Raw genomic sequence first — 23,611 nt, 5'->3', positions numbered from 1 at the left:
CCTTCAGAACAGGCTGTTCTTACACTTCTCTCTGCTCTGCTGGCAACTGAAAGTTGTCAGGACAAATGTACCTTCAAAACACAGCGTGGATGCCCATATCACATCTTTTCTTTTTTTTTTTTTTTTTCTCTGACCTGTGTGTGTGCAGTGACACTGTTTACTGCAGTGTTTTGCATTGGTTTTCGAGGTGTCTGAGACTGTGTTTTGTTTGTCCTGTCCTTCAAAAGTAAACACATATGGTGACATGTTGCTTCTCCTCCCTAGGCCCTTCCTCAAACTCTGGGAGTTAGGTGAATTGCCCCTTTAATTTCAGTGTTCCCAGAAGTGTGTCGTGCGCTAAGCATTATTCATGGATTCATTCCGTACACATCATTGCAGGGATGCACCCTCTCTGCTGCATTGTCCCCAGGGTGAGCTGTGCTGCAGGGTTTCCCTAGAGAGCGCAGATGACACCATCAGCTCTACAGATGACCAATTCTGCATCTGGGCTGCCTTTCTTTTGGCCTTTTTTTTCCTCTCATTTTTTTTGTGAGATGGGGGCTTGTCACAAAACCATTTTGAGCATGTGTGAGACACTTAACAATACAGTAAATATACATCCCTTATCTTCCCTGACAGAGAAGCTTTCTAAAATCTGGACGGTACTTCAAAACCATGAAGCCTTTTTCCAACAAACAATCTTTTTGTGTCTCACTCCAGATGATAGGCTTTGGTTTGCACTACAATAGTAATGTGGTGCATTAGAGTTTTAAGAAACGTATCTATATCTATTTCCTGCCCTCACAAAATATAAATCACCATTAACATTGCTATTACACAACGAAAGTCAGTGCCTGTTGAACGCAAGGTTACACTAAACCTGTCTTTGAAACTAATTTTGTGTAAATAAAACATAATATTAAATAAAATAGGAGGAATTCACTAAGAGGAACAGAAATGTTTAGGAAGGAGCTCAGGGTACTTGAACTGGTTCCTAAGATGTGAGAGAACACCTGTTTCTTGAGGACAGCTTCTCTTTGGAAGTTGGCCTTCTCACCAGGGGCTCAGCAGCTTTCTGGTAGCATATCCTGGTCCCAGAAAGATCTTTCTAAAAAGCCTTGTTTAGTCCTCTGAATCGATAAGGTATTCAGAATATCTCTCTTTTGCATGGCTACCGGCTGATCAGGCAAAGAATACCGCTTTGTGCACATGTATCTGTCTTGTTCAACAGCTCTCTGATCATTGTTCCCTTGCATGTCCTTTCTTTCTTTTCACAAGGGACGCTTATAAAGAAAGTTAAGACCTGGTCTGGGGACTGACATTCACCTGTAGCCACGTAACCTGCTAATTGCTTTGTTGGAAATCTACCTACCGCTAGAAAAAACAGAGTAACTGTTCACTGCTGTAGTTAGAACTTTTCTTCTTTATATCCCTGGCGCAGAGCTTGGGGATGTTTTGGTAGCTATTCCAGGGTTAATAGTCTTTCTGCCCAACCAGCCGCTGTTAAATGTTGGCTCTCGAAGGCTTTTCCTTTGCCCATTAATCTCAGATCTGGTGAGGCCAGTACAGCAGTGAGGTGTGCATCTCTGTTTTTACAGTGCTAATGATAGACTTGTAAGGGGGGGGGGAGGCTGTTACTGGGGTTTTGCTCGAACACTGACTCTTTTTCCTGTGCATAGCTATACTTTGACGTGGTATGCTTGAACTTACAGATCAAAGAGAATTACCAAAATGATCCACTTGTGAATTGTGGGCCATTATCTGTTATTAACTCATCTTGAGCACTGTGGTGAGCAAACTGTAATTTACAGTATGTTATTACATTTCTGCTCACTGTGGTGTGCAGCAGCTGAATGTGCGTGTGTGATAGTCCATAACGAGAAGTAATCTTTTCTAGCTAATTCAATAGATCTTTGCCAACCTCTACTAAGGCTGAACAAGAATTTAACTTACTTCTAATAATTTTGTTTTTCTGCCTCCTGCCCCTCCCACCACATTTAGGAGAGGAGAAGGTTTCACCTTCTCCCTTTCTCTTCAGTACATGCTCGCTTCCAGGAAAACTTGGAAGCGCAGCAACAACCTCCTCCAGTTCTCTGCCAGATTTCCTTCAGGATTTAATGATTCAGGTGGCTTCATTTGCTAAATTTTTGCCAAAAAAAAGTAGTTCTCTACTGACACCATATAATAAAGTTGAGCAAACAGGAGGGCTGGTAGGAGACTTATTTTTATTGCCTGGCTCTAGTCACATGACAGATCAGGTTACAAAATACTAATACCCCTGCCAACTCTCAGGATCCACCAATTCCTCTTGCTACTGTTTTAATCCAACCTGTCTTTTCTTTTGTTTTCTTCTTTCTCCCTCCCTCCCCCCCTTTTTTTTTCTGAGGGCAGGGGGTGAATGGAAAGGCATTACAGTGGGGCAAGAGATAGAGTGAAAAGCAAGTATATCACGATTGGGAGTATCCCTTTAGCTCCTTCAGTGTTTGTTCAGCACTTTTTCGCCAGCTGAATAGCTTATTCCCTCTGAGTGCTGGCAGCCTTTGGCAAAAGTAAAGCAATGTCAGCATTCCCCTGTTCCATCTATTTTTTGGAAAAGAATCATTAAAAATATTCCATTTTCACCTTGTTTGCAAGTTGCATGAAGGCTTCTCCCCCAATTAAATTGTGACATTCTGGCTTGAAAAACAGCTTCAAGATGAGGAAGATAAGCTAACACACACACCCCTGCCACCAGAAAAAAAAATTAAAAAAAAAAAATCCTCCTTCTTGCTTATGGAAAGAAATTCAGCAATTCAGTGGAGCCAACTCTTTTATTAGCAGTGAGACAAATATATTTTCAGAAAAAATGCTGATAAAACAGTAGATTTGAAAAATGTAAACTTTATGCAACTCTCTGGAGTTCTTCACAGTGGTTTTCCCTTTGTCCCCTCTTCCAGCGTAGAGGAGTACCAGCAGCTTTGGTGCTACGGGTTCCTGCAAGGGATCTACCTCGGTAGTTATATGCCCACTACCTTTGTACAGTCTCTGATGCACAAGCTACATTGCTATTGATACCTCAGCTACATTAGGGTTGGCATGACTATGTCTACAGCGTGCTGAAGGCAGCCCTCAGCAACAGAAGTACCTCCTAATAGTGGGTTGAGATTTTTGTGCAGAAAAGGTATAGAAAATAACTAACTGTCTTTCTCTAGCTTTTGAAAGAAAAGCTGTGGTACAGACCAGTTCAAGGCAACACAAGGCTTCTCTGGTGAATTCAAGGGCCAGAACTGAGGCGAGAGTTGCAGTCCCGGTGTTTCAGCTACAGGACCACCCATCTTCTCTCTTGGCAAGCGGGAGTGGAAATGCACTTCTTCTGCCTTCCAGTGTCTGTGACCATGGTAGTTTCCAAGGGGGAGTATGTTGCAATTGTTTTAGTTTTTCCATTTCTGCTCTTCTTTCACAAGTTGCCTATAAAAATCTGCAACACTATTGCATCGTCCTCATTCAGGGTTCTCTTAAAAACACAACTCCCCCTCTGATTCCTGAGAAAACAACCTCCGGTAATTAGGAGTTTGTTATGGCTGCAACTGGGCAGGGTTAGAGAAAGTATGTAGGCAAGGACTCCTGGCATCCACCTGTCTTCACTTGTGGACACTGACTGTAGGGTTTTAGGGGCAGGGACCATCGCTTTGTACAACTGTACAGGGCTTTGGCCTGTCAGTTCTTAGGACCACAGCGCTGATGATGTCCCCTTAGAACGCCCATTTTCAGAAGACTTAAATAACATATATTCCTCAATTCAGTTTTTATGAGTTTTTAATGCTATGAGAAACAATGAAATTTATTTTTCTGCAGTCTTTCCTTCTCAACTGCAAATAATACAAGTGCAAAAACATCAGGAGGATAATACCATCCACAGTTAGGGACAGGTAGTGTTGGTTCTCTACACTTGCTTTGACTCCAACATAATGGAGTTAATTTAATAAACTGGTAGATCTGGATAAACCACGGTCGTGTTGTGATGACCTGCTTCTTGGGTATTTGTTCCCTTGTTCTGTAGACAGCTTCATTTCTGTGTGTGCAATCACAGCACCCTCTACTGCCTCTCGGTTAACCTGCAGAAGGACAGCAAATGATTGTAAACCCTAAAAAGGACTTTTGGGGTGACTGGACTACCCGATTATGAAGTGTTGTTTTATGCATGAAACACCACCCCCACCGTGAGAAGGTATTTCAGTTCTGTCCAGAATGCAGTCCTGAGCTCTGAAATGAACAGTATGAATTCCTCAAGGGCTCAAGCACCTATCAGCCTGAGAGCAGTTTTCCCTTTTTAGCAGTGAGGCATTATCTTCCACTTCCGTTAGGTCCATGGAAGGAAAAAAAAATATCAAATTTCCTAGTGAGAAACATGAAAAGGCACTAGATCAACTGCTGCTTCTGTGTGTTCCCAGATCAACCTGGGATGGGCAGAAAACTCCCTCTTTCCAGTATCTGCCCCTCCGGAGCTTCAACTCGCCCCACACAGACACCATTTTCCTCATTGCTGCTTCTTGTACCAGCTAGAGATCTTGTTCATTTAGCCTCAGTCACACCCCTCGCCCTGCGAGCCTTCTGCCAGCCATACTCAGCCGCCAAGACCCTTCACACCAGCCATTTCAGCGCTTTGCTGGAAATGACCGCCGGTTGCACTTCTGTTTTCTCGGGAAACTGATGTGGCGGCTTGCGAGATGTTTGCAGGGCCTGGGGACGCTCCCGCACACGCGACTCCCAACACCCACCCCAGCGAGCGGGAAGCATCGAGTTAAAGCCGGCTTATGGCCTCCCACCCCCGACACTTGTGCGGTGCCCAGGCAAGCGTCCCGCAGCCACCCGCGGGCGCACCGAGGCCTACTCGCAGGCCGTGGTTGGGGCCCCGAGTCCCGTGAGGCCGCAGGGATGTGGCCGCCCGGGTGAGGCAACCACGGGCCCGCCGCGGTGACGCAGGGTTTGAGGGGCCGAAGCCCCGGCGCCGCTCCTCCAGGCTGCGCGCACAGCCGTGGTTCGCCTGGAGAAAACCCCGCACCGCGGCCGTTACCGGACAGCCGGGGTGCGGGGGCGTCTGTATAACGGCTGCGGCTGCAGCGCCGGCCGGAGCGGAGCCCCACAGATCAGGCACCCCGTCTCGGATCAGGCACCGGCTGCTCCTCCCCCGGGGAGAACGGAGGGGCGGCGCAGGGCACGGCCCGGGCCCGCAGGCCTCCTCCTCTCCCGCCTTCGGCTACGGGGCGGGCAGCGGCCGCGCGGGGCTGACGTGGCGCTCCCCTCCGCGGGGCGGGGCCTCGCTGCCGCGCCCCGCCCCCTCAGCGCGAGGCGCTCTCCGCCCGCTCCGTTCTTCCAGCGGCGCGAGCGGCTTGTGGGTGTTGCCGCGTGCGCGGGCCCGCCTCGTGCCGTGGTGTGCGTGCGTCCGTGCGTGCGCGTGGGTGTGCGCACGTACGTGCGGCGCTTCCGGCCGGCGGAGCAGGATGGTGCTGCTGGAGAGCGAGCAGGTGGGGCTGCCCCGGCCGGCCCCGCGCGGGAGCCGTGGGCGCGGGAGGCCCCCGGGGAGCTCAGCCGGTCACCGGCCGCGTGGGGTGTGCCCCGTGCCGGCTGCGGTGGGAGCGAGGCCCCGCAGTGCCGCGGGGTGCGCCAGGCCCGCGCAGGGCCGTTCCCTCGCCTGCCCCGGCGGCGGGGGAGGGGAGCGAGCATCGTTGTACCCGCTGACTTGGGCGGGCAGAAACGGCCGCGGTGGGTCCGGGCGGGGCTTGGGCCTCGTTTTCCGGAGCAGAACCTCGGGCTGGGCCGTTCCTGGCTGGGGCCTCGTGTCCTCCAGCTTCAGCGTGGGGAAACCCGGGAATTGTTTCCTTGGGGCTTATCCCCGCGGGGCTGGGAGAGCCCGGCCGGTGGTAGCGGCGCCGCCGGAGCGAGGCCCGCTCCCCGGGCAGAGAGCGGCTGGGCTGCACAGGGAGCAGACGTAAGGGCCGATGCGGTGGTGGCCTCCAGCCGAGGATGGGGTTTCTTTCTCTTGCAGTTCCTGACAGAGCTTACCAGACTCTTTCAAAAGTGCAGAACTTCGGGGAGCGTTTTCATAACGCTGAAGAAATGTAAGTCTTAAGTTTGCTACCGGAGTAAAGAAGCGTTCATCTAAATCAAACTTGCAGTGTTGTTACCGTGTATTTTAAAAGATGCAGTCGTAATTCAGTGTGTCTGAAAACAAGAGTAGTCGTATGGACAAATCAGTCATCTCAGCTGCAGTACTAATAACCTTGAAGTAAGACTGTATTTCAAACTGCAGGAAATGTTGGGACTTTCTAATTATTAAACAATAACTGGAAATCCTTAGATTTCTATAAAAGGAGAATTACAGTGTTGCTTTTGTGTGTTTGTGTTTCTCTGTTTTTTGGCCAGCTGGTGCTACTTGAGAAGTCGTGTCCTAGCCTGCAGTTTGACATGCCTTTAAAACATACTGCTGCTGAAGCAGGCAGTTAATACAGCATGTCAGGGGAAGGCTTTACGTTTTCTTCCTGGGCAGCTGTAGTTATGGAACAGATCCTTCCGGGGTTACAGCGGAAAGGGTCTGTCAACAATTTGGCAGCCACATCAGTTCAGATAGCCTTAAATTCCAAGGTGTTTCACAGATCTCCTCACGGGCAGTTTTTAATATCTCATGTCAGGAGACATCTGGTGATTTTAGTGAATAAACATTCTCTGTCTTCCAATGCAGATGATGGCCGAACAAAACCAGTCCCACGCAAAGGCCACGTAGAAAGTTTTGAACCAGCAGACAATAAGTGTCTTCTAAGAGCAACTGATGGAAAGAAAAAAATTAGCACAGTGGTAAGTGACAACTTTGGGTTAGAAAGATTAGTGGCCCTACTTGTCTTTTATTTAATTTTTATTTAATATTTTAAGTAAAATTTGTCTTTACATGAATTTCATGAGAGCTACCGTCTTCATTCCAGAGAAATCATATGGTAGGTGAAGCTGGGATGCCGAAGCGTTACACTTACGTGAAGTCTTAATGCTTACGCTCGGCATTACAGATGGGACAGTACTTTACAGTTTTGCTCTGTATGCTGGATTTTGCTTCAGAGCGGTATTGCAGGACAGCAGAAAGGGACCCTGCCTGTTTCTGGCAACCTTGGCTGTTGTGTTTTGAGTCGGGTGAAATTGTTTGGAGGGAAGGGAAAATCTGCTTCTGGAGACGTGGGGAGAAGAACACAGGGCAGATACGAGGACAAATGGTGTGGCTCCAAGGAGAAGAGAGGTCCTGCATACCTAACAGTTTGTCAGGTGACAGAGAAAGAGGTTGTTTCCTATAGACCTCAATGCCATTACTAAACGTTCTTACAACCCCGGAACGAACTGAATGTTCTCAGACTGTGCAACAGTAGGAAGGGGATCCGTGTTTCCTGGCAAGAACGTGTGTGCATGGGTAGACTCTTCTAAGCCTTTGAGCTATTTGTATTACAGGAAACATTAACTAGAAGTTGAAAACCTGATGTGTGTTTACTTTGAATGAGAGATTAGGAAAGGCTTTAGCTGGCTTCAGCTCTCCTCTGTGATGTAACCCAAGGAAAAATGTTACTTTGAGAAATAGTTGAGAGAATCTGGGCTGCAATGTATTTTTGTGGCCCTACAAGTAAATAAAACATTTCTTCGTGTTCTTCCCATTTGAAAACGCGTGGATTTGGGATGAATGGCCTCCAGGGAATTTTGTTAATCAAGTAAAGAGCGTTCAGTTTTCGGTGAAGTCCTATGACGTGTCAGTACAGCCTGCCCACCACTGAATGTGATGAGTTGATCCAACTGCTGCTAGAAAGACTAAGTTGGCACTGATGGGTAAACACTTACTGATACTTGGTTTTGTAATAGAAGCCACTGTCTTCTTGGTTAACCTCCAGCATTGCTTTTGTAGGTGAGCTCAAAGGAAGTCAATAAATTCCAGATGGTAAGTTTTGTCTGCCTTTTATCTTCCTTTTCTCTAGGTATTGGGGAGTGGTCAGCAGGAAGCACTGGACAGCTGTGAATGAGTTGATTCAGTGCTGAACTGCCATACAGATTAACCTTAGGCTACCCATCTATCTGCATTTGTTTAAAAAAAAAAAATACTAGTGTAGGGTGGAAGAGCATGATTCTCTGAGAAAAATGCAGATACCTATCCATTAGCAATATGTAAAATGTTACCTCTAATGTGTTACTTAAGTACTTATTCTTTTAATTGTTTCAATTGTTTCAGGCATATTCAAATTTGCTGAGAGCCAACATGGATGGCTTGAAGAAAAAAGACAAGAAAAGCAAAACCAAGAAGAGTAAAGCAACACAGTGACGGAACAGCGTCCTACCATCACTGTAACAGACTTGACCCTTGCTCAAAGCAAAGTCCATTTCTTTTTGAATTACCACTTGTCTTTGGCTTTCCTTCCAGCAGGATACTGGGGTGCGATCGGTACTTTTGTTTAAACTGGGAGCAGAAGGTGCTTTCTATGGATTGTTGTATGGCAGGAGTATTTACAGGCTTATACTGAAATAGCTTTACACTCGGCTGCCAACTAGTTGTGTACTTCCACTGCTGTTTGTTTTGTATTATACAAGCGGGCAGTGTAAAACCTGTTTGGGAGGGTCACACAGGGTGAAGAAGAGAAATGCACCATACCAGGAGCAAAATAAGACTGGAGCAGGCGTCTCAGTGACAGATGCCCAGTTTTATAGGTAAACCTCAGTAGTACTAGGGAAAGTGGGTGCCAACACATTATTAAGAACAGCAGCTTTCCTGTTTCTGTCTTATTTTGAGGGACATGTCTACATGATGCAGTGCAGATACCCCTACGGCAGCCAGCACAGTGCTTGAGCTGTTGCAGAGTCAGGCAGCTGTGCCTGTGCTCTGTGCTGATCCAGCTGTGCTGAGCCTGGTTCAGGGTGGGGGGAGGGCAGGACTCTGCATCATGTTCCCTTCAGACATGGCTTAAAAATGCTCATGTCATCTAAAGTTTTTTTTAAAGCTTCATCCTTCAGTATATTCTTAAAGTAGCTCCTTCGTATGAGCAGATGTAAAAGGTGAATACTTAATTGTTACTATTAAACACAATGAGAAATGATTTGGTTGTAATGACTGATGTGACTTGTCTTAGTGAATCGCTAGGAACAGTATGGTTATCTGTGCCTTTAGGACTGACTCCTCTGATGCTGCTTTGTGTGTTGCTGTTAAACTTCCACAGTTCTCAGAAGTTCTTGGGTTTGTCTTTAAAGTTACCTCTTTACAGATTTTAACTTTGCCCTCTTTACTATAAGAAAAGGGCAGAAAAAGTATTTCTTAATGCAGCAAGCCTGCAGTACTAAAGGCAATCATTTGAGTTAGAGAAAGAAACAGGAGTAAGCTGTTTAAATAGAAGGTACCAGGTGGGGAAGAAGGGTAAACACTAGTCTGTTTCTAGAAATCCCTCACTCTTCTGCATATTCACTCCAGTATTATAAGTAGTTTGATGTGAAATGCAATGCAGAGTTAACTATGGCTGCTGTACCTCATTGTTTTGGGTTTGCGTGGCAAGGTTTTGGTAGCAGGGGGGGCTACAGGGGTGGCTTTTGTGAGAAGCTGGTAGACGCTTCCCTCATGTCTGACAGACCAATGCCAGCCGGCTCCAAAACAGACCTGCCGCTGGCCAAGGCTGAGCCCATCAGTGATGGTAGTGCCTGTGGGATAACATAGTTAAGAAGGGAAGGAAAAAAAACCTAGCGGCAGCTTTTGCAGCCAGAGGAGTGAGAAGATGTGAGAAACTGCAGACATCAAGGTCAGTGCAGAAGGAGGGGGAGGAGGTGCTTCAAAAGCTGGAGCAGCGATTCCCCTGCAGCCTGTGAAGACCAGGGCGAGACAGGCTGTCCCCCTGCAGCCATGAAGGATGATGTGGAGCAGAGATTTCACCTGCAGCCCATGGAGGACCCCACGCCGGAGCAGGTGGAGACACCTGAAGCAGGCTGTGACCCAATGGGAAGTCCACACTGGAGCAGGACCTGTGGCCCTGTGGAGAGAGGAGCCCAGGCTGGAGCAGTCTGCTCCTGAAGGTCTGCACCCCATGGAAGGGACCCACGCTGGAGCCATTGGTGAAGAACTGCAGCCCGTGGGAAGGACTCACATTGGAGAAGTTTGTGGAAGACTGTCTCCTGTGAGAGGGACCCCACACTGGAGCAGGGGAAGAGAGTGAGGAGTCCTCCCCGTGAGGAGGAAGGAGCAGCAGAGACAACATGTGATGAACTGACCACAACCCCCATTTCCTGTCCCCCTGTGCTGCTGGCAGGGGGAGGAGGGAGAGAATTTGGGAGGATTGTTGAGCCCAGGAAGTAAGGGAGGTGTTTTTAAGTTTTGGGTTTATTTCTCATTGCTCTACTCTGTTTTCTCAGTAATAAGTTAGATTAATTCTTTTTTTCTAAGTTGAGTCTGTTTTGCCCATGACGGTGAGTGATCTCTCCCTGTCCTTACCTCGACCCAGGAGCCTTTCATTATATTTTCTCTCCCCTGTCCTGCTGAGGAGGGGAGTGACAGAGCAACTTTGGTGGGCACCTGGCCTCCAGCCAGGGTCAACCCACCACACTCATCTTCAGATTTGCTCAACTTTACTTTTCCTGATGGGGTTGTGTTAGCAGTTTCGCTTCAAGAAGATCATTACAAGATTTCCATCATTATTGTGGCTTTAACTTCAAGCTTAATCTGTCTTAGGTCCTTCAGGTCTGAAACAAGTTTTTCCTGTATCAGGTTTTACTTCACCTCCCAGGAAGCTGCTGCTTGATTTGAATGCAACAGTACAGGCAGAGCAAGCACAGGCAGCCAAGCTTGCAACTCTCTCAGCTTAAAAATCTGTCTTTTATACAGAAATTAAAACAGTAGGCTTAAAAAAACCCTCAAAAAACCCGAACAAACCACAAAAAGCTTGTAATACATATTTCCAGAAGGCTCAGTAGCCAAACCTTTTATTACATAAAAACCCTTCTTCAAAAAAGTTTAAAACCAGTTAGAGTTGAAGATAACTCATTCTCTCTAATCCTTGAACTGAGTTTCTCATTTCAGTACTACTGTTGCACATTGACATAAAAGGCATTCTGAAACTGTATTTTTTTTTTTTAAAAAGTAGTTTTACACCAGACAGCTGATAATATCTTTTGTGGCATAAGGGGCAAGAATTACATGGTAATTTGTATCTGTGGCTGTAGTCAGACTTGCTCCTAAATTGCCTATAAAACATTTATTTCCACTTTTTGATGTAAATTTACAATTTTATATTACACATGAAATTCAATCTGGACACATAAAAAGGCAGTAGTTGCCTGTCTTGCATTATTACAGCTTTTTAAAATTCCTTTTGACAAAACACTGTTGTCTTAGTAAAAGCATCCCATAAAAGATGCTTTAAGCACTAAAACAAAACCTTGTATTCGTCTCGGTAACTGTACAGGATAAGCGCAGGAACCCTGCGGAGGGAAGGAAAAGAGAGAATTTTTAAACTTTGAAACTGCAGATCCAAAAAGCTACACTACCTGTGGCAAATCTTAGCAATAAGCCAATAGCAAAGATGGAGTAGAAAAGGAGTAAGTCTTAGTTCCTTTGGCTATGACTGAAATTTTCTCCTTCGTTCTCTTTCCATTTATCTAGCCTGTTTAGTTTTCATTCAGCGATCTGAAGGCATACAGCTAAGCACTGTTCTGTGTGTGAGCATCAAATGGGAAAGGAAGACTTCAGCAGGGACTGTGTTACGTTGCATAGGATATTATTCATATGTAGTAATTGGGTTCTGTTGCTCACAGTCTTGCAAGCCACAGGAAGAAGAAGAAAAAAGTTTCACTTGATATTTCATTCTTTTAGTAAACATCAGCAGCAATGAAGCAATTTTGGTGCATCTCTAAGAAAAAGGAATCCAAGTCAATTTTTAGTTTCATTTAAAGGTTAAGTAGTACCTTCAGGCTGAACATAGGTTTAAAAAAATGTATTATAAATGAAACCCGCAATAGGACATAAATACCCAGGTCATGCTTAACTGTACCACTATATGCAAGAGTTGAGAATTAGAAGCTTAAAACTGGATGTGCCCGGAGTGTTTCTGTCTTGCCAGAATCCAACAAGGAGACTATGAGTTGAACATAAATGTTTCTACACTTAGAAACAGGCTTTAATGTACATGTTGGGAGAGCAGGCATCATGTTCACTTAAAGCTGGGCAGTCTTGTCAGCTGTGCCAGATTCCCATTCCTTCAAAGCAGGAGGAATTAAATGTGTTCATGAGTTTTAAAAGGCAAGCTGTGTCCCTCCCATGAGAAAAGAGACTGACTATGTAGTAGAATAGCAGTATACCTGAATGTATATAATATAGAGTTGTTTGCTATTCAATTTTATGAACAAAGCAAGTGAGATAACAGTGGGAAACACATTTTTTAATTTCTTGAAAAGGCTTATAAAAATGAAGAATTTACGTGGCAAAGAATTTACATTTTACCACAACTGAGGATTAGACAACCAGTAAACTCTTCCCATAGCACTCAAGGGACTACACACATTTCCTGAATGTTTCTTTTTTCCTCAGGGAGAGGGAAAGGGAAGACAAATTAAGAGCAGCTTATTTAGTAAAGTTTGAATGCAGAAAATACTTGAGATGTTTTCTGTACAACGTAAGAACTTAATAAGTTTACCTCTTTTCCATTTTGATACTGTAAATTTCATCACAAATTGCTTGTAAGTATGAACATCTCTGTTTTGGCCATCGTGACATCAGTTGTCTCACAGTAGCATCAAAGGCGTGTCTATCTCTATCAAACTAAGAAAAATTGACAAGGAACTATGATCTAGTTTTACATTCTCTTGTGAAGGAAATACTCTCATTGTGTAATGTCAATGCTCCTTAATTAAACAGGGTGCAAACAAACTTCATATGAACAACATGTGCCACGATTTAAAATTTTTTTTTTTTTTTTAAGAAACCGATGACTGAATTCTTACTACATTTTCTTAACACAGATAGTTTAACGATAAAGAGGCATACACAATGAAATCCAGTTTTGCAATGCTGGACAGAATATGAGAACTGTGGCGTAACTGTGGTCAAAAGTGAATGATGCAAGCTGATCATGTGCACTTTTTTTTTTTCCCCCAAAGTAAAAGGTGATAAACTATCTCCATGATTTGGATAGAGTGTGTGAACTAAGTATTTTGAAAATATTTTCAAGTGTTTCACTGAGGTCTGATTACCAGAGCAGCACTGCTTCAGAGCAGCAGATGTAAAGTATGAAAGTACTAAATCCACTTCCAGGCAGGATGCCATTCTGGAGTTTTTTTGGAGGCTGGGGAAGCATCCCCCTCTCTGGTTAAAACTTCTGACTTTAAAGATATTGCTGGCATTGGAGGAAAGAAAAGAGCTTTGTCGAGCAGTTTCTGAGTTAAAGGTATCAACATAATACTTATACATCCCCTTTTTATCTTGGCTTCACTAAGAGATGTTTCAGCTACTGTACTCAAAACAACTGCCTCTGTATTTTGGGTCTTTCATTAACAGCTTCAAGAAACACCTTCATTGAAACTGCTATTAATACTTATTGATTTCTGAAAATAAGCAGTAAGACAATCTCAGTTAACTGTTCATGGGGGAAAAAAACCCCACAAACCACAACAGAGCTTCCTAATGGTGTCTTGTATAATGGACATTTGACAAAAGGATTTTTCTAGCCTCAGTTAAGCTCCTTAGGTAAAAAAATCCTTTCGAGTTTTAAAGCCTAATTCAAACTCCTTGAAGGACAAAAACTACAATGGTGAATTTTACATTCCACTTAATTAGGAACAGATTTATCATCTATTACTCAATTAAGAGTTTTAACACCAATACTTAATTGCTTACCTCTAATGATAAGAAGTGTATCACAGTTGCTTTTGGCAGATCTACCTGTAAAAATATCATCAAGAAATCAATACTTAACAGTTCTTCTGTTATCAGTGTGCCAACTAGACATTAGCTATACTGAAGGGAGTCAGACTTTTTGATTTCCAAAGAAGCATTCGTGCTGATAGAACTGGGAATTTACCAAGGTTTTAACCATTTTACACAAACTGTTCATGACATTCTATCATGGAAAGTTCCAAACAGGCACAGGCAAGCAGGCAGTATGTTTACTGAAAAGCATTTTCAAGTCTTTTGTGACGGTCGGCAAACTCTAAAAGCCGACAACAGCTATGTTGGTTTAAATGCAAGAGCTATACACAAACAACAGCTATGTTGGTTTAAATGCAAGAGCTATACACAAACAACAGCTATGTTGGTTTAAATGCAAGAGCAAATCTAGCAGGAACAAGTTATTAAATCTACCACAGTAGCTAGCATAAGTACAGCCTAAGAATTCACAACTAAATACTTGTTAAATTGTGTTCTGTGCAACTGTCCCATACACACAATTGGAGATACTTTTCAAGTATTAAAGAACATGCCATGGGCCTTGTTTAACTAGAAGTTTTGTTCATTTGGTATCTCTAAAGTGAGGCTACTGGCAGTAGTTTGTTCCAAACAGCAACTGCATCATCCCATTCAATTAAGAATTTGAAATTAATTCAAGCTTCTGCCAAATACTTACCGCTAAAATCTCAATCTCACTTGTTTTCTGTTGCAGGCTAGAAATGAATGTCTGAAGTCTTGTTTGCACCTGGCAACAAAAGATGGGCAAAAGTAAAATACACTGCTTCTGTGACACAGGTTTGGAACACTTATTTTCTGTTTCATAGATGGTGAGAACAGAAGAGGCTGCTTCTAACACAAGAGGTAGAACTACATCATCTTTAAACTAAAATTCACATTTAATATAACTTTCAGTAACAATTCCACAACAATCCTTGATGAGTAGACAGGAAGGAGACTGGGGCTGAGCCACTCTTGCAGCAGTGGTAAAGACTTGACAATACTGGTACTGTACTAAAGCAGACAGAACCGCATGTTACAATGTGAATTATCGCATGCGTAGTTAAAAATTTCCTTTCTGGGTGTTAGATAACTTTTCAGAGGAATGTGAGAGCCTGTGACTGGATACAGTGAATCACCTCTAGCTGAAGAGGGACGACTGATTGGAAAGGCAAACCAAAGTACGGGTCATGCCTTGTAGCACTTTCTTCCAGAGCAAGCCAGTGATCCTGCAAAGGTAGCACTTCACAAATGGTAGTTGCAGCCTTGCACTACATTGTCTTTTGTACCTTGGAAAGATGCTTTTATATATATCAAAAGCCTGAAAACAGCAAGTCTGTTTCGCTCAAAGCTCAGAGAATAGCATGAACTTCTTTATTTGGGTTCCAAGAACTACTCACAGGGGGGACTTTTTGTTGCACACCCAAATTTGGACTGAAGAGAGGGTAACATTACAATTCTGTTTTACCATGTACTCTAAATATCTTGAGGCCAATAATCTTAAGTGAGCAAACTGACATTTGTTTCTAGCATCATTTAATCTTTTCCACATTATTATAACATCCCATTTTAAGCAGGGGTTCTTGTTTTTAAATCTGCAATTTTTTCTTAGGCCTTTAGTTTGAGACAACATAATGAATTACACTGAGTATCTCATACAAACATATTAAAAATTAAAAGTATGCTGAACTGCACCTTTAGCACACTTCAGCATTTACTAAAAGAAAAAAAAAAAAAAAAGAAAAAGAAAATTCCAGAACCATGGTTCCTACTCAAGTAAGATTTCTAATATATGGACAATGATGGCTGAGCCACAACCATGTCACAGATAATCCCCAAGATCCAAAATGTTAAAAAAAGATGGTCTTTGCGTTCAACCTTTTGTGTTGTTCATAGTCTATTTTATGAATAAAGAACAAACAGGATGTATTACTGTAGGTTAGGTGATAGTGAAAATATGAATTCTACCATTCCTGAACTTCTAAGGATCACTTCTTAATACTTATTTGATGTCTGTACCTGGATTTCTTGACGATGCCTGGCGCTGGCAGATAATTTTTCAGGAGCTATTACACTAACGTTAGGCACTACAAGAGTTCCATGTGATTCAAATGCACCTAAAATGCAAATATGTAGTGTTAGATTATACTCTTTCTTTATCCAAGTAGCAGCAAGAAACAGAAAATTCACAAATATTAATAAGCTAAGATCTGTATAGTATAGGGTTTGAAAAGCAGCTAAAAAAGCCCAAAGTCAGTCAGGTAGGTAGGACAGTGAAACATGTGCATGTAAGTTCTCAAATGCTGACTTCTGACTTTGAAGGACTCGTTGGTAAGACTAAGAAATTTGGTATTTTACATCAGTGTCCCCTGAAACTAATAAAAGGTTCCAAATGGTTTGCAGAATTTTACAGAATAATGTAGCATACCTAATATTTAAAAAAAAAAAAAAAAAAAAAAAGCTATTACAAGAATGAGGCAACTATTTAATGGTCAGTCTCTTAGCAGAGTCAATAACAAAAGAAACAATAAACCCCAGGTCCCAGGTCCCCCAAATAACAAGAATTAAAATTTGAAATGGTTTATTTTGAAATCCAAATTGCCACTTCTGGTAATCACGCACACGCACACAAAAACCCCACCCAAGTTAAACATGGCCACCTCTCTCCCTCACTGTTATGCAAGGGGGGGAAAACTGTTTCTTAAAAAAACAAACCCCCCAAAAAACCAACCCACCAAAACACCACCAGCACCACACATTGTGTCAGTACTTAAGAAAATAATTATCAAAAATGCCAAACTTTATCCCTGCAACAAGTACTTAATTCTGTTTTTATATACATGCTTCTATTATCAGACTTATTGCAAATCTGTAGCCAGAAATGTAAAGGCATTTTCACTTGAAGAAAAAAAAAAATCTTAGGTCAATGTACATGGGGCTTAACACTGTAACAATCACAGGCCACATCATTTTTCATCAAGATGACACTTAATTTCTCCTCAGGTAGGAAATCTTTGTGGTTTTTGGCTTTTCCCCCCTCCTGAATCACTGCATCAATGAATGCTTATAGGGGGAATATTCTGTCTGTTGGTCTGAGCACTTATTTTGTTAGTCTGGAGAAAATTTCAGTTTTAGATCACCTGGGACAACATTTCTGATTAGGAGGAAGTGTCTCTAACCAGAGGCACTGCTAAAACACATTTTCTTGCTCTGACTTTGGTAATACTTTTAAAATTTGTGTTCCAGCAATATTTTCTTATAAAACAGTTTTTAAGCAGAAAGAAAAACAGTTTGGGTGTTCTATAACTAGAGACTAAATACCTGAAATATTAGTAAATGATCCCTTTTGATTTGGTACTGAAAGATTATCTGAGGTTTCTCTAAAAAGAGACAAAGACAGATAGGGAAACAAATTTACAATAATGAAGAAATACTGTAATAATACATGGTCTCAGATTATCATACAAACATAGTTATTTCATTCCAACAGATAAAAAAAATTTATGGAGACTTCCTAGCACATATGTACAGACTAAATTCTATTCTGAAACAGACAGGAAATTATAGAGAGTTACATTACAAAATCAGATCTAGAAGTAATCTTTAGGTTTCCTATGGATACAAAAAAATGTGTTCCCTATCATGCAAGTGTGACTTAGATCCTAATACTAGAATACACTGTAAGATTATTATCTCTAAGTTAATAAATTTAATCTACAACTTCTTACAGGTTTCTGTGAGATACTAAAGTATCAAAGTAACAGTTAAGATCACACATATTCAAAGAAGCTTTCAATAATTCATTTGGATCCCTTTACTTTCCACATTCTGGCTTCATTAACGAAAAAATCTGCCAGTGTTATTACAATCACAGTTACTGCATTTCTTGGTTTAGTGTTGCCAAATACGGGGTTTTCTGTATTGCATTCTCAGGATCTAGAAATAAGGTAACTTTCAGAAAGAATTATTTTCTCTCACAGCTTCTAATAGATGCTGTAGATCTGTCACAGAACACATGAAAATCAGGTTAGTTGTGAAGTTAAATGCCAAGAGTGGCTGAGGCCAGAAAAAGGAGAACGAAGAGGTGGGTGGCAGATGTCAGCCGCCTGCACAAACTGGTGTTTGAGTTCACCATTTCTCAGCTTAACGGCTTCATTCATTGTTAGGTCCATTCGGAAATACTATATACGTCAAACCTGTTAGTTTCCGAATTCTAGTTTGTGTGAATAAAGCCACGTCTGTTCCCACTGTCATTACATACATACATATATATTTACACACATGTAAATATATATAGATGTGTGTAATTTACAAAAAGGGATATGTGTGAATAATGGCCATACTGCTTATGCACATAGGTGTGACTGTAGCCTCTCCAGTGATTTCCATACTACCTTCTATCAGTGACAAGAAATAGTAATTTCAACAAAGATAGGATGATGGGATGTTGCTGTGTACCCTGAGTCTTTGCCAGGCACTACTTTCACTTGTAAGTATGCCAAAGTGTACAGGTGTGCTACCATTACACTTTTACCGTATCAACACTGCCTCAGAATGAAAGGGATTTGCTGCTTTAATTCTTTGATTACACAGTACACAAACTTAATGGACTTCTGGTCAGTAACAGGGACTTGCTGGCAGCCCTGCCATACAGTACTAGTGTTCTAGTAGCATTTGAGCTAGGTAACTGTGTGGCCTTTTCATTTATGAAGCGTTATGGATGTTTGAATGTAACAGCAGCTAGGGAAATCAGTCTCTCTCTTAACCTCAACAAAATTCTATAAGCAAGCCTTGTGCTTTCTTTTCCCCTCAAAAGGAAATCAGCAAAGCTCTTATTCTTTATCGAATAAAATCAAGGTTTACCTGAGTATGTTTTAAAATGATTTCATTAAAACAAACATACATTCACTTCTGATTTTGACTATTCACATCGACATGTTATGCTACTTACCTACTAAATCTTTCGTCACAGATTCTAGTTTTCAGTTTCTGGATCAGGTGATCTACTAAGTCAGATTCTAAAATCCTTTTCTCCGTCTGTCTGTCTTTCTCAAAGGACTTCACCTATGATGTAGTTCAGTGGTTCTTAAAATGGCATATGAATAAACCTCTTAAATTTAATCAAAACCAAACTGGATTATTCACCCATTAAAGGTACAACAGTCAAAGGGAGGCAGCTATCATCATTACCAATCAATCACTGCCAATTAAATCTTTGATTAGATTTTTTTTTTTTTTCCCAACTGACTGATTTCCTCTGCATTCCCAAAGCTTAAACTAGCTTGGCTATCTGTATTTAATATGTGGCAATAATTTTTTAACAGAATGGTTTATAGGTGCAAATACCATAATAATGAAAGCATATTTGGGTTTTGGCCTTTTTTTTTTTTTTTCAGTTACGGCCTTATTCCAAAGCTTGCCTTTCAGTTTGCAAGAGTTAGACTCAAATGTTCAAAACTTAGAATATCTGCTCCATCTCTCCTGGGAAGAGATTAACCAGTACCACCACCATTCACCTCATTAGCATGTTTCATTGGTTTTGCTCCAATAACGCCATATGTAAAAGAATGTTCTGTAGTAGTTTTGTTGAAGATATATCGCATTCTCATCATCAAAATCGACTTGTTCATACAGTTATTGCACAGTTACTTGCTATCTCTGTTACAATGACAAGCGGAGTGAATAACAAGTGAAAAATATTTTAGTAATGCTCACTGGCTAGGTAACATGGCCACGCCAGATGCTGTCAAATGATTACTTTTTTTCAGTCAAAGAATAAATCTTTATTCAAAGAATAATGATATTTTTTCCTAATGATCCAGAATCAAGAATATTTTAAAACTTCTATAAAGGTATCAGAACCACAGGCTGCAGACAGAGGCGAGGAGTATGGTTCAGACTCTGGCCATTAGAACTACATGGAGGTTTTTAGATTTACATTTTAGTTTTTGTTTTGTAACATGGAAAGCTGTCAATTGGAAAGATGACAGAGCCAACTAATTCATTTTGTAGATTCAAATAAATCAGAGACAACAAAAACCTTTTTCCACTTAAAGACACTGATGACTAACTCAAGCAATGTTTGCACTCATTTTCAGACATTCCCAGATAATGAAGTCAGTGAGTAACAATGTTATGGAGGAATAAAAAGCAGGCTTCTTCAGAAGATCTTTCTACTACTTTGCAGCTGAAACTGTATTTACCTGAATTCCATATACTTAAGTATTTTTTTATGATCATTATTATTTTTAATAAAAGAAATGCAGATTATAAATATGAAGTACGATTGAGCGTCCTTTGGTTCCACGCTTACCTTCACATGACTTCCTTCTTTATCTGACACAAGCGCCACATATGTAATCCCGGAGCATCTGCAATATTCCTGCAGTTCTTCCTGGGACTAAAATGGGAAGAGGGAAAGGGCAATGGGACAGAAATTTGAAGGATTATAAAATGATCACTTAAGTAATCAGAGTTTCTCATCCTTAATTAAAATAACTTGATATGCAGCAATTACACTGATCATATAAGCTTCTGAGTAGGGAAAGCGTTATTAACAAGTCGAGGAGGTGAAACTTCATTATGCATGTATTTACCCACCTAATGCTCCTTAAAAGTTGAAATCTAAGTCTACACTAGACAGAGAGAATACCTAGGCTCTGCAGTCCTGGTACCCACACAGAAGGGCTAGCTGGATCTAGAAGTCCAGGGTCTAGAGAAATGTAAAAATGTCCATCAGTTACCAGCCCGCTGTGTGCAGCTTTCAGTAATAGCTCAGTCCTGCGTAACTAGTACTCTGTCATCAAAGCTGACTCCAGGTGGGTTTCATGTAAACCTGAGGCTGACTGACATTCTCAGTGCTGAGCTTCCTGAAGGGCTTGCTATGCTGACTTAGCAGTGGGTTGCAGGGCAGCATTAAGCAGAAGCAAGAACTACCCAAATCTTCATTCCTTAACAATCACAAGGAAAAAACCCAGAGTGATCATAGGAAAAACCTAACGATACGGATTTCTTTCAATTTTGAAGGACTGAAACTGTCAGAAATGTTATGGAAAAAGATTACAAAAACCATCAGCCAATTAAGTGAGTGAGCTCAATACTATCTGGTGTGCAGCACATGACTCTGAATGGGCAACTCCATACTGTTTCTTTTGTTAGTCACAAACTGGCATACTTGAAGGTGAACCAGACTCAAAAACCTCAGATAACTGCCACCACTATTAAAAGGGACTTCAGCATTGTCACGTAACTCACTACTCCAGTGAGGTAGTAGTGGTTAAAGGTCCACTTGGTTTCAACTGGAGAAAAAAGGGCACAATTCAGCTTGCCACTCCTTCTCCTTCCTACCACGTATCTCTCCAGGGACTACATGGGGATCCTGTGGTGTATCTAGTAGCTCAGTTCACTCACTAATCCATGTTTCTAACAGTAAAATGATGGCAATATTCCCTCTGAACCTAATAGTCTTCAGCCATCTGAATATATTTAAGAGTTGATGCTACTGTTCTGTTCCAGACTTGCCCTTTATTAAAGATTAACTCATTAATTTAGGGATCCTACTTGCAGCCCTCATTGAAAGGAAAATTTGTTGCCTTCACTGGTACAAAATATGCTTCTGCTTTGAAGCATCCTCACTTAACTGGAGCTAAGTGGCCTCATTTTAAATTCATTATGCGACTGTCCCCCTTGATTTCAACAGGCCCCAGACTCCACACTCGGTGTATAATTGGGGAAGGTCATTTAATTCCTCTGTGCTCTGAGAAGCACATAAAGATCCTCCATCACACTTTTAAATACTCTGGGACGTAGAGAGGAAGAATGCTGCAAGGCCACTGAGACTTTCTTAACATTACTGTATCTGAATAGCGCCCTACACGCTCAGTTTATGAATCTAACTCAGTAAGAACTAGAAAAAATTGAAAAAGGATGGTCTCAGGCCACACTAATCTTAGAAAACAAGAATATAGTTAACACATGGAGATAGAAGTTCTACCTGGGACCAGTCGTACATTATTTCAGCTGGAATTCCTGCAGTCCAGAGTTTCTGAACAATATTGATTGCTCTACCCGTTGACATCTGACCAACACTTACAACCAGCAGGTCACACAAGCTGACAGAAACCTGAAGGGAAAGTAGAAACAAGAGGGACAATATTAGCCACCATTTCCCCTTCATAAGGCAGCTAAAAGTAACAAAGAAGGATAAATATGTTTTTCAAAATGCATCAAGTTGAAAAAAAGTGGTAGATCCAACTCTTTTCAGAGCCACAATCTACCTAAGCATGCCTGAAAGTTGCTGAAGCTTAATCTTTGACAAAAAGCATCTGCACATCCTCAGCTTGCAAAGTATCCCAGCCTATTTTGTTCTTTCTTTCCCACTCTGCTTAGCAATGTTAATTTATTCTTATAAAGAAAAGTTAATAAAATACACATTCCACAACCAAGTGAAATTGTGTGAGACTGTACAGAGCAGTCCATTTTCTTAAGTTTCCTTCCATCTCCATTGTCCATACTTTTATAAAGGGAGAAGTGGTAGGGGCAAAGTAACACTTACTAGCTAAGTATCTACAGTTGTACTCTTCCATCTGAAACAATCCATAGCCTGAGAAAAATGCCCCATTTAAATTAAAAATGAAAGGGTATAAGCCTGAAGATCCTTTCTCCCCCAAATTCTTATTTAATAATTCTATGTAGAGAAACACAGAAGAAAACAGGTCATCTTGATGTTTTCTGTCTGTTTCAGTATGGTGTTATTTTTGAAACACATGTGAACATCCTGGGTTTTGCACATCTGTGGCTACAATTAGGTTCCTGAACTGGCAGGTGTAAACCAACAAAAAACCCCCTCCACCTCCTGAAAAACAGACTTACAGAATCCTCTGCACTGGAAACAGCAGCAGTTATTTTATCTATAGCTATGCTGACTCCAACAGCTGAAGGAACTGGTCCCACCATCTGCGGTCCTCTGAATTGTGGAATCTCAAAACAAGAAAAAAAACAAAATGGAAGACTCAAATAGTTATCTTTGCAAAATTTCAGAAGGTTTTTTTCATTTTTTCATGTTTTTTAAAACAATTTAAATTCATTAAAGTAGATGAGCACATACCAGATGATCATATCTGCCCCCTGCAGCAAGAATTTCAGGCACAGTTCTTTGTCTTCTTTTGATGTATGCTATGAACTGGAAGATAATACCATTGTGCTGCTGTATTTTGTAAACTAGTCCCAAATTTATAGAAACCTGTAAAATAAAAATGAGTATGTGTACAAGACCTGTACCAATACTACCAGTTAATATAATTAACTTCCTATTAGCAGTATGGATTGAAAACACTGTTGTCACATAAGGAAGACATATGAAAACACTCCTTATCTCCAAAAATTTAAAACACAATTAAAAATAAGGAAATGATACTTTAACCTTAAAGCATCCCAAGAGACCTATAGCACAAAACCCAAGGCCTCAAGGAAGGTGGAGGAGGAGAGGCCTTTAGTAGTAATCGGCTTTCTGTATTTTTTAAACATTTATGGTTTGTTTCAAAATTTAAAATTTGTGTTCTAGGTAATGCCTTCAATCTTAGCTAAAAAAAAAAAAAAGGCAGCATCTATGTGTCATTAGCTAGAAATTAAGCTAGAGATTTCTGCCCAGAAGACGCCTTATTCTTCAAACGTGTCTTTTAAAAAAAAAAACAAAAAACCAATGCCAGTATTATTACTTGC

At 41.5% G+C, this 23,611-nt stretch overlaps 2 protein-coding genes across 3 annotated transcripts in view; one reads left to right on the top strand and one right to left on the bottom strand.

Annotated features, from left to right (window-relative positions):
* The first annotated feature begins 5,335 nt into the window (after positions 1 to 5,335).
* SRP14 (signal recognition particle 14) lies at positions 5,336 to 9,071 on the top strand. The gene is made up of 5 exons (XM_075754183.1): positions 5,336 to 5,483; positions 6,005 to 6,077; positions 6,698 to 6,810; positions 7,892 to 7,924; positions 8,213 to 9,071. The coding sequence occupies exons 1-5, from the start codon at positions 5,460 to 5,462 to the stop codon at positions 8,300 to 8,302; spliced, it is 333 nt and encodes a 110-aa protein (XP_075610298.1). The 5' UTR covers positions 5,336 to 5,459; the 3' UTR covers positions 8,303 to 9,071.
* Positions 9,072 to 10,901: 1,830 nt separating this feature from the next.
* The window catches only part of EIF2AK4 (eukaryotic translation initiation factor 2 alpha kinase 4), a 40,061-nt gene continuing 27,351 nt past the window's right edge, over positions 10,902 to 23,611 (bottom strand). Inside the window, exons 29-39 of one of the 2 annotated variants that reach the window (XM_075754151.1) lie at positions 22,998 to 23,132; positions 22,763 to 22,870; positions 21,885 to 22,013; positions 20,205 to 20,291; positions 18,843 to 18,955; positions 17,213 to 17,271; positions 15,911 to 16,008; positions 14,571 to 14,639; positions 13,844 to 13,888; positions 12,645 to 12,769; positions 10,902 to 11,433 (exon numbers count right to left, since the gene is read on the bottom strand). In XM_075754151.1, the coding sequence (XP_075610266.1) occupies positions 11,379 to 11,433; positions 12,645 to 12,769; positions 13,844 to 13,888; positions 14,571 to 14,639; positions 15,911 to 16,008; positions 17,213 to 17,271; positions 18,843 to 18,955; positions 20,205 to 20,291; positions 21,885 to 22,013; positions 22,763 to 22,870; positions 22,998 to 23,132 (1,023 nt within the window). In that variant the 3' untranslated portion in view covers positions 10,902 to 11,378. Of the gene's footprint in view, positions 11,434 to 12,644; positions 12,770 to 13,843; positions 13,889 to 14,570; positions 14,640 to 15,910; positions 16,009 to 17,212; positions 17,272 to 18,842; positions 18,956 to 20,204; positions 20,292 to 21,884; positions 22,014 to 22,762; positions 22,871 to 22,997; positions 23,133 to 23,611 lie in introns of those variants that run through there. The other variant, XM_075754152.1, reaches the window with a different exon arrangement.

Source organism: Balearica regulorum, chromosome 5 (assembly GCF_011004875.1).
Source record: "Balearica regulorum gibbericeps isolate bBalReg1 chromosome 5, bBalReg1.pri, whole genome shotgun sequence".
NCBI classification, from domain to species: domain Eukaryota; kingdom Metazoa; phylum Chordata; class Aves; order Gruiformes; family Gruidae; genus Balearica; species Balearica regulorum.
This window is presented reverse-complemented; position numbering and strand designations above follow the sequence as displayed.